The 10764-nt window shown below is 43.1% G+C and overlaps 1 protein-coding gene across 1 annotated transcript; it reads right to left on the bottom strand.

Annotated features, from left to right (window-relative positions):
• Positions 1 to 5677: 5677 nt before the first annotated feature.
• On the bottom strand, positions 5678 to 9252 carry LOC531521 (disintegrin and metalloproteinase domain-containing protein 30). Its single transcript, XM_002686116.6, has one exon. It carries the CDS (start codon positions 8168 to 8170, stop codon positions 6020 to 6022), a length of 2151 nt encoding a protein of 716 aa, XP_002686162.1. The 5' UTR covers positions 8171 to 9252; the 3' UTR covers positions 5678 to 6019.
• Positions 9253 to 10764: the final 1512 nt, after the last annotated feature.

Raw genomic sequence — 10764 nt, 5'->3', positions numbered from 1 at the left:
ATGCTCTGCTTATCTCTGGCCCTAGCGTATCTTTCCAATCTTTTGATCACAGATTGCTTTGCCTAACCTGTTGGTTCTTTCCATAGATCAAAGAAGTAGAAATAAAGAATAGGTAATTAGCATGACCAGATCTCTTCCCTAGTTTCTCCTTCAGCGAACTTGTGAACAAACTGTGTGAACAAGCTCTCATCTAGGGAAAGATCACAAGAAGTCAACAAGCTTGCACATACAAGGGGCTGGTGATGACTCTGAACGCCTACCTCAACGATGAAATGAGATTACTTCCCTTTTTCTCTTTAAAAGCTTTCATGGCTGAGCAGACTCTTTGGAGTTGGTCTTGGGATGTGAATCCATCTTCTCCCAAGACTGCCAGCATTCTGATTAAAAGCAGTGTTCCTTTTTACCACCGTTTGCCTCTCTTTCAGGTATTGATTTTTGAGCAGCAAGAAGCTGGACCTGAGTTCAGTAACAGTAGTGGATACAATGCATAAATGATATTGATGACAAAGTACATGATTTGTGATATAGCCACCACCTGTAGGGGTGAATTTTAGCATCCATGGCCAGAAGAGTTAACCTCTTCTTAGGGCTGAGATCCAGATTTTCTTGGAGGTTACAGCCCAACTGAACAGCAGAGAAATCACTGAGAACCCCTCTGGTGGGTCTTGCCAGAAGTCCAGCCTCTAAGGTCCTGGGGAAAGCTGTTCACAGGAAGGTGTCTCACTGAGGCACTGCAGGGCACTGGAGAAAGTTGTTCATGGGAAGGTATATCCCTGGGGCATTCCAACACACTCTACTACAGAACCACCTGGGGAAATGTGGGATCCTGGAATTGCTATTAATACTAGTTGCTGAATGCCTCTGGCTGCCTACACTGCAGACTCTGGACACTTCAGAGGCAGTCTGCACTTCAGGTGCCTGGCACTTGGGAAACTACTTACTTGGCCAGAGGAGCCTGTGTAGGGAGTCACTGGAGCACAGAAAGCAAGTCTCTCTTAAATTTTCTCTCCAGCACCCCCTCCTGAAAAAGGATAGCATAGTGCCAGCTAAAAAGCTAAGATATTTAAAGGCCCAGATCCATTTGCACAGAATAGGCAGAAAGGGTGATAGTAGAGCTGCTGCTGCTACTGCTAAGTCGCTTCAGTCGTGTCCGACTCTGTGTGACCCCACAGACGGCAGCCCACCCCTCGCTGTCCTTGGGATTCTCCAGGCAAGAACACTGGAGTGGGTTGCCATTTCCTTCTCCAAGGAACATGAAAGTGAACGATGAAAGTGAAGTCACTCAGTCATGTCCGACTCTTCGCAACACCATGGACTGCAGCCTACCAGGCTCCTCCGTCCATGGGATCTTCCAGGCAAGAGTAGTGGAGTGGGTTGCCATTGCCTTCTCCAGATAGCAGAGCTAACTGGTAATAAATTGATAATCTACACAATCTTCTCTGAAGAGTTATATTTGCCAGTCAGGACAGGCAAGATTACAGAATTCAAGTTAAAGCTCAATTTGCTGTAACCAAAATATTTGAGGCTGGAATGAGGACTGCATGCTTTCAGGATACTTATTCCTGAGGCACAAGTGAAACAATTGAAACCCACTTTTTTCCCTCCATCAATGTTCTTTCCTAGGTCAACAGAGATCTTCAAACCCCTCAAAAACCCAGTTTTTCTCACTTGACGTGGGTAGATAGACTCCAGTACTCCACAGCCACAAGTAATGTCCTTCAGAGCTTACTTGCTGCTGCTGCTGCTGCTAAGTCACTTCAGTCGTGTCCAACTCTGTGAGACCTTGGATTTATCTAAACACCATAAGATCACAATTTTTAAACTTCATCTTCTCCTTGTTAATGGCAGAAAGTTCTAATAGTCTATACTAACTCTTTGACTTTATATGTATATGACCAGATGGTCTGTAAGTGGTGATTATCATTGTTGTTGTTTTGTTCTCTGGGCTAAAACTAGGACTTCCAGGTCAAGTTGAATAGAACATATGTAGTTGGCATCTGCTTTATACCTGTTTATAAGGTCATCATTATTATTTTGCTATAGATGGTGGTAGATACCATTTATTAGTTTTGGAAGTTCCTCTCTGTTTCTAAATTGATGTGGGATTTAATAATTTTTATCATGAAGATTTAATTTTACCTCTTACTGTTTTGAGTCTATTCTTAGGATTGTATCAATCTTCCAAAGGTGATGCCATCTATTCATTGATTTACTAATGTTAACCATTCTTTTATTCCTGAGGAAGAAAAATCCTGGTCAAGATGGATTTATATAACATTCATTGCTAGTTTCAGCTTGGAAATTATTTATACATTTCCCTCTATGTTTATAGATAAGATGATATATATATTTTTCTTATTTGTGCTGTCCCTGTAGGAATTTTACTAACAAAGTCATAATATGTTCATATATTGAACTGAGATGTATTTTCCTCATTTTTAATTTTCTGGGGGGGGGTTATGAGAGGGACTATTCTATTGGTTCTTTCCAGGTGAGGTGATGGATGTGTTAATTATCTTGATCTTAGTAGTAATTCTACAATCTATGCATATTAAATTTTCATGTAGTATTTTAAATTAATATATTTGTACCTTCTATCACAATTAAAAATTTAAAAACATTTATGCATATTAAATTTCCATGTGCTATACTTTAAATTTATATATTTGTACATTTTTATCACAATTAAACATTTAAAATCATGTTTAAACAACCTTAACTTTTTAAATGAACTGTCCTCCCTGAATTCAACTTCAGCTAGTAGAGATGATGGAATTCCAATTGAGCTATTTCAAATCCTGAAAGATGATGCTGTGAAAGTGATGCACTCAATATGCCAGCAAATTTGGAAAACTCAGCAGTGGCCACAGGACTGGAAAAGGTCAGTTTTCATTCCAATCCCAAACAAAGGCAATGCCAAAGAATGCTCAAACTACCGCACAATTGCACTCATCTCACATGCTAGTAAAGTAATGCTCAAAATTCTCCAAGCCAGGCTTCAGCAATACGTGAACTGTGAACTTCCAGATGTTCAAGCTGGTTTCAGAAAAGGCAGAGGAACCAGAGATCAAATTGCCAACATCCGCTGGATCATGGGAAAAGCAAGAGAGTTCCAGAAAAAGATCTATTTCTGCTTTATTAACTATGCCAAAGCCTTTGACTGTGTGGATCACAATAAACTGTGGAAAATTCTGAAAGAGATGGGAATACCAGACCACCTGACCTGCCTCTTGAGAAACCTATATGCAGGTCAGGAAGCAACAGTTAGAACTGGACATGGAACACATACTGGTTCCAAATAGGAAAAGGAGTACGTCAAGGCTGTATATTATCACCCTGCTTCTTTAACTTCTATGCAGAGTACATCAGGAGAAACGCTGGGCTGGAAGAAGCACAAGCTGGAATCAAGATTGCCGGGAGAAATATCAATAACCTCAGATATGCAGATGACACCACCCTTATGGCAGAAAGTGAAGAGGAACTCAAAAGCCTCTTGATGAAAGTGAAAGTGGAGAGTGAAAAAGTTGGCTTAAAGCTCAACATTAAGAAAACGAAGATCATGGCATTTGGTCCCGTCACTTCGTGGGAAATAGATGGGGAAACAGTGGAAACAGTGTCAGACTTTATTTTGGGGGGCTCCAAAATCACTGCAGATGGTGACTGCAGCCATGAAATTAAAAGACGCTTACTCCTTGGAAGGAAAGTTATGACCAACCTAGATAGCATATCCAAAAGCAGAGACATAACTTTGCCAACAAAGGTCTGTCTAGTCAAGGCTATGGTTTTTCCAGTGGTCATGTATGGATGTGACAGTTGGGCTGTGAAGAAAGCTGAGCACTGAAGAATTGATGCTTTTAAACTGTGGTGTTGGAGAAGACTCTTGAGAGTCCCTTGGATTGCAAGGAGATCCACCAAGTCCATTCTAAAGGAGATCAGTCCTGGGTGTTCATTGGAAGGACTGATGCTAAAGCCGAAACTCCAATACTTTGGCCACCTCATGGGAAGAGTTGACTCATTGGAAAAGATTCTGATGCTGGGAGGGATTGGGGGCAGGAGGAGAAGAGGACGACAGAGGATGAGATGGCATCACTGACTCGATGGACATGAGTTTGGGTAAACTCCGGGAGTTGGTGATGGACAGGGAGGCCTGTCCTGCTGCGATTAATGGGGTCGCAAACAGTCGGACACGACTGAGCGACTGAACTAAATTGAATATTCATGTAAAGCTATATTGAATAATGTCATTATTAGTTATGCAATCTTGAGCATTTTATTTAAACTCTTTGTTCTCAAATGTGCTTTGAAAAGTGAGAAAATAAAAACACCTACCTCACAGAGTTACTTTCAGGAATATGCACATTGACACTGGTGAAATGTGTGGAGTATTGCCTGGCCAGAGTGAATATTCAGTAAATGGTAGCCAACATTATCAGTACTATAGCCATAGCTTTATCAGTCCCAAACAGTAAAAGGGGACACTCTTTATCATGAACCTCCCACAGCTTCTTTAGTTAGAAGAACCACGTGGCTAAGAAAAGAAGAGTTTGAAGTTGGGTATAGTTGATCTGCAGTGCTGCCTGGGGAAAGAGGAGCCCGCAGAAGCTAAGGGAACAGCAGGAGGGTTTAGCCCCAAACAAGACCAAAACACTTGGGCTGTCACAGGGCTGGGATGATGAACAAGAAATGGCCATTGACTCCTCTGAAGGGGCCACTCAGTCCTCCTCTCTTCCAGCCAAAGCACCAGGCAGAAGGGTACTTGGAAGCAGACATGGGTGTACTTGGGATGAATGGTATTCCTCACTGCCTGCTGCTCTCTTTAGGGGTGTGGCAAACCTAAGGCCAGATATCCCCCAGCACATATTCACAAAAGACTTTTCCCTGCAAGCAGAAACCCAAAACACAGGATTCTCCCACCAGGACCCTGCCAGGTCTTGTCATCCTTCGTAGACTGTGGTGCACTTCAGGAATTATGGTAGATTAGAGTGCTGCTGCTTAGTCGCTCAGTCGTGTCTCTCTGCAATCCCATGGACTGTAGCCTGCCAGGCTCCTCTGTCCATGGAATTTTCCAGATAGAACACTGGAGCAGGTTGCCATTTCCTTCTTGCGGTAATCTTCCCAACCGAGGGATCAAACCCACATCTCCTGTATTGCAGCCAGATTCTTTACCACAAGTGCAACCTGGGAAGCCCCCCACCCAACTGAGGTCAATCTGACATTAAGTCAGAGACTACATGTAAACGGAGCTACAGTGAACCACACAGTGACTCTAACAGGGCAAGGTCCTTAACTGAGGCACTTCCCTTGTAAACTATGTGCGTGTTACTTGCTCAGCTGTTTCTCTTTGCGACCCCGTGGACTGTAGCCTGCCAGGCTCCTCTGAGCATGGAATTCTCCAGGCAAGAATACTGGAGTAGATAGCCATTCCCTTCTCCAGGGGATCTTCCCGACCCAGGGATTGAAACTGGGTCTCCACATTGCAGGCAGATTCCTTACCGTCTGAGCCTTTTAAACTATGGCTTTCTATATATTAATAAAATGTGGTAGCCACCATTATAGATCAGCATAGAGCACAGACACAGATGATGTCACTGACGATCCTGAGGGAGTCAGAGGGAAAGGGAGACTATGACTTTGCTGAAAACAGACACAGGACTCTGCCTTGAAATCCACTGTAATTCTATAAAACTCACAATACTAGTATTCAGAAAGCCACTAGGGTGTTCTTTTCAGGATATTCAAAACTTGAACAAAATCGAGAAAGCTAAGAAAGTAAAATGCACTGATTTGTTTCCAAACTAAGAATACCTTTTATTTGCTGATCAAAACCTCAAAGAGAATTAGGTTAAGGAATAGTAGGAAGAAGGAAGAACTATATGGATAAAGGAGAAGCTTGTTCAATTTATGACCCTGTGTAATAAATAGTGACTGTGGATTGCCTGATTACTTTTTTTGTTTCTTGACATGTTTTTGTCTTGAATTCTTCTGCTCCAGCATTAATTAGTGATGTTTCTTTTTAGATTCATAAGCTTTCTATGATTTTCCTGTAAAACACAACAATCACTGAGATAATTAAGAAAAAAAGGCGCATAAATATAAGAATCACAACCTGAAGGGAGGCAGACACCTCCTTCCTTAGGGGCCCTGGAGGCCCACTGTCGATGCTTCCTCCATATCCTACCTCCTCACAGAGCGGAGGGGCCCAGCCATACATGCAGTGGCAGTTTTTGTTATTGTTGCAAACTCCTCGGCGGTTGCACTTCTCAGGGAAACAGTCAAATTTCAGGACTGAGCTATTCACACAGTATCTATTAAAACATACCCGCTCCTTACCACAGGAGGTACCATCATTTATCACACCCAGGTCAGGTAACCCCATAGGTACCATGGCTAGATGATAGCCAATGCCCCAGCACATGAGATTTTCTTTATGCAGATGAGTGGATATTAGGATGGTGTGATCTGGCATATCAGGGAGGGTTTCGACATTTATGCACTGTAGCCTGCCACATATTGAATTTTGCTTGGTACACTTTCTAAATTCACGAAGTCCTGAAATCCCACAGTTCCCATATTGGTCACCTATTACATTAACTGCATCATAGCACTGATGAGGAGCATCCTTGGCATCAAGTCCAAAAATTTTTTGGCACTGCATATACCTGGATTGACAACTCTGTTTGAAACAATGGGCTTCATACTTGCAAGGGGTTCCATCCTGCTTATAAGTATCACTTGGACAGAAAGCTGAGGTCCCATTGCAGTACTCTGCAAGGTCACATTCATTTTCTTCCACCCGACACATGTATCCAGATGGACGAAACTGACATTTATGACAGCAAAGTCCAGTGCTACAGTTGGCTCCTTCTTTGAATTTACAATCTGGTTGACAACACCCGTCTTCTTCACACTCCTCTGTCGAACCACAATCACATTCCTCATTCTCTTCCACAATTTTGTTTCCACATCTCTTAACCACGTAGCCTAGGCCTGGGAGATTAGTTAGACACCTTGCACTTGAAGCTCTATATATGTGTGCAAAATAATCGGCATAACTACAATTACTAAACCCATATCGCCCAGTACCCATGATGCAGCTGTACCTTCCCTTACACTGGCAGTATGCTTCATCATGTAGCATTCCCACACTGTGTCCCAGTACATGAGTGGACCAAGTGGCGGGTGCAAGGATATTTACATCTGGAAAAACACTTACAGATCCAGCATAAAACCGACTACATGCATGTCCCCCGGACTGTGCAAGTAAATCTGAAAAAGTTCTTTTAAGATATAGGTGTACCCAATCTACTGGAACCCGAGTATTTAGTACACTTGTTCGGTATACCAAAAACTGGCTTAAAACTTGCTCTATCTTTGTAAAATTAACTCTAATTCTGTCCTTATCTGTCCATACTTCAACACTAAACAGATGTATTCTTAGACGGATATCTTGGAAGTAAGAGTCCATAATAGAAGTCAGAAGAATGGCATCATTTATGACTTGAGTAAGGTTGGAGTTTGAAAATAAATACCTACTGTTATCAAAGACCAGTGCTATTTCCATGTACATTTGATGTGGATATAAGTCAGTGAAGTCCGGTGTCCTAGCCATGTTCTCATGCTGGGCCATCTGCTCTATTGTTTTATCATCAGTTATGCCACAGATCTGATTAGGAAATTCCTCCTCTTTCTTCATGAGATATACCACGTGCTCAAACTGGGAAGAAGCCTTGCGGGGCTCGATTTGGTAATGATTGGCATCAATTTTCAGGATGCCCCGGAGACCTCCCATGCATGTACTTATCGTAGCTTGAGAATCCGGATTTCCTTCAACCAAGCCCATATAGTTGCAGTCGCTGGGTATATAAGGGTGCTCTTCCAAGAGTCTCCCCTGTTCTGTGAAGGAGAAAACCTGCAAATTCCGAGGCAACAGAAACCTCTTGGGCCACAGATGAACAACACGGTTCCTGCCTTTTACCTTCAGGAGGTAGGACACGTGCCTGGCCGCTCTCTGCTCCCCTCCACGGAAGCTCAGCTTCTTGGGAATGGTGATTTCATAGGAGTCAAAGCCCCACTCAGGGTGAAAATGTAAATCCTTGCCAAGAGAGTCAACCAGGAGCACCGCCAGGACTAGCGACCGGCCTGGGGAGAGGCAGGTCCTCACTGACCTCATGGCACAGCCTGTTCCCCACTGACTCAGTCCCTGCCACTGTGGCCTTGAGAGTCAGCCTTCCAGGGACCTCCGCTAGAGGCGCTGGGAGCAGTGCGTGCAAAGCTCGCTGGTGCGGTGCTTGGGAGCGCAGCCCTGGGCCAGGCTGGGTCAGGCTGAGGCTACTGATTTCCCCTGCAGCTGCACGCCCCGCCCAACGCATCTAGTTCGTTCTCTGAGCGGTGCCGTTGAGCGCACGTGGAAGAATCCAAGGAAGGTGCGCGAGAAAAAAATGAAAAGCGAGGCTGCTTGCAGGCTGGTGGGAGAAAGCAGAGAGCAGCTTGAGAAAGGGAAAAGGACTAAAGAGTAAGAACAGAGAACTTGACAAAGGCTCAGTGTATCTTGGGCTATTTCTTTGTTTCTATTGGCCTCAGGACACACCTGATTTTTCCATGGGCTGATTCGGCTGTTTCACAGGTGCTGTGCCCACCTCACCGTTACACCATTTTCAGTGTTCACGGGGAGTCTCTTACAGCAAAGAGGATTCCTGGAGTCAGCCAGAGGACCACCAGAGAATGAGAAAATCAGAGCTGACTCATGTCCCCACCCCCTACCTGGCTTCGGGCAAGCGGACGTTTCTAAGTTCATTTTGCCGATTGGTTCTCTCTGCTGTGTGTCCTTAGGGTGCTAGAGATCAGCATGATTTTTGGTGTGGGTGTGCTATTTGGATGGACAGTCTAGGAACAGTCAAATACTAGGAGAATCCAAGGAGACTAAAATCAATTCCAGTTGGATTACAGGAAAACGTTAAAAAGTAGGACAGGCTTGCATCTGGGTAACAATCCAGGCAAGCAATGTTATTTGTGGACCAGAAATGCACTGCAGGCCCATAAAATACATAGTTATTTATGGAAAGTTTACCGTGTATCAGCCACTGTTCTCAGCTCTTTGCCTGAATCAGCTCCTTAACTCATCACAAAGAAGTCTAGTTTGCAGAAGTTATTGTCATGGATACTCCACACTTGAGAGAAATGAAACTCTACTTTTGTTCATGTGGTGGTGTTAGGTGGCACAAATGCCACACACACGTAGGCAGTCACCCCTCCCTCACAACCTGTAGTCTTTATCAGTTACCTCTGCTGTCTCTCTGGGGATGGACAGAAGTGGACCCTGTGGACATATATGATTGAATGGCTTCTCCCAACATGAAAGAAGCAAGAATTAAAAAGAATATTCACATTTCTGGCTTCTGTATTGTGGTCCAGACATTCAGTGAAGCAGAAACACCAAAACAAGTAGACTTCACCTATGGAGAATATGACAAGCTCTTCTCAGGAAATGGAGATTTTTAAGGTGCCATTCTCCTGTATGTGAGAAGCACCAGAACACAGCCGTGCTCAGCTTCCAGCCGAGAATGGGGAATCCCTTCAAATGGTCCCCCTCAGGGAGCAGCAAAGGAGGAGGCCTGTGTACTGTGGAGATGACCTGGTTGGCAGGCAGGAGAAGCCCTGAGTGTAATTAGTAGACAGTAGTGGTTAAGGTACTGATTCATTGGAAAAGACCCTGATACTGGGAAAGACTGAAGGCAGGAGGAGAAAGGGACGACAGAGGGTGAGATGGTTGGATGGCATCACCGACTCGATGGACATGAGTTTGGGTAAGCTCTGGGAGTTGGTGATGGACAGGGAGGCCTGCCATACTGCAGTCCATGGGGTCAGAAAGAGTCAGACACGACTGAGCAACTGAACTGAACTGAAGGGTTAAGCACCAGTCTAAAGGTACAGGTTCCCAGTCAAGTCAGTTGCTGAGCTGAGAGGCAGTGGAAGTAAAGACGTGAAGAAGGGGGAGAAGTCAGAGAGCTGACTAGGGATAAATGAGAGTTTCAGCAAGTGTGCTGAGTTCATAGTTCAGCTTGAAAACCAGGAATTACAGTTTCCTCAGACTGGAAGTCTGGTTGATGTTGTCAGGTCTCCAGCAGCGTAAATTGTAGAGGGCAGTTGGGATCTAACTTCTACATTTATTCTGTTTTATTAACATTTTCATACCTATACCATTTTCATTTAGGCCAATGAAGTATTTCTTGGTTAAAACACTAACTCTAAAACTCCTATTGTTATAATATTATCTTTGGGCTAAACTCTGCAACATCTGTTTGTTAACACAAAGCGTTATGGAAATAGCCTGTTTTGATGTATTTTTCCTTTTTACAAAATTATGCATATATATTTTAAAAAGTGGAAATAGCCCTGAGTTACAGAGTAGAAAATGCAAGCCATTCCTTTACTCTCAACTTGCATATGTCTCCAATAAACTCTTCCCACACTGAGACAGAAATCTTAGGTATGATTATTTTTCCATCTTAGAAAATTCCATTTAATATAGAAAGTAAATCATATTTTAAAATACTACATACCATTCATATACTTTTGACATTGCTATTTTCATATACAATATATTGTAAATATTTTTCTAAGCCATTGATAAGAGATGTAGATCATTGCCCATAACAAATATAAAATATTCTGTACTATTCACATAATTCTTTATTTAGACATTTCCTTTATTTATTCATGATACAACCATTGTTTCACATTTTTACATTTTTCTTGTTGATAAAT

The sequence above is a fragment of the Bos taurus genome, chromosome 3 (assembly GCF_002263795.3).
Source record: "Bos taurus isolate L1 Dominette 01449 registration number 42190680 breed Hereford chromosome 3, ARS-UCD2.0, whole genome shotgun sequence".
Taxonomy (NCBI): Eukaryota; Metazoa; Chordata; class Mammalia; order Artiodactyla; family Bovidae; genus Bos; species Bos taurus.
The sequence above is the reverse complement of the archived record's forward strand: the minus strand, read 5'-3'. Positions and strand labels throughout refer to the sequence as shown.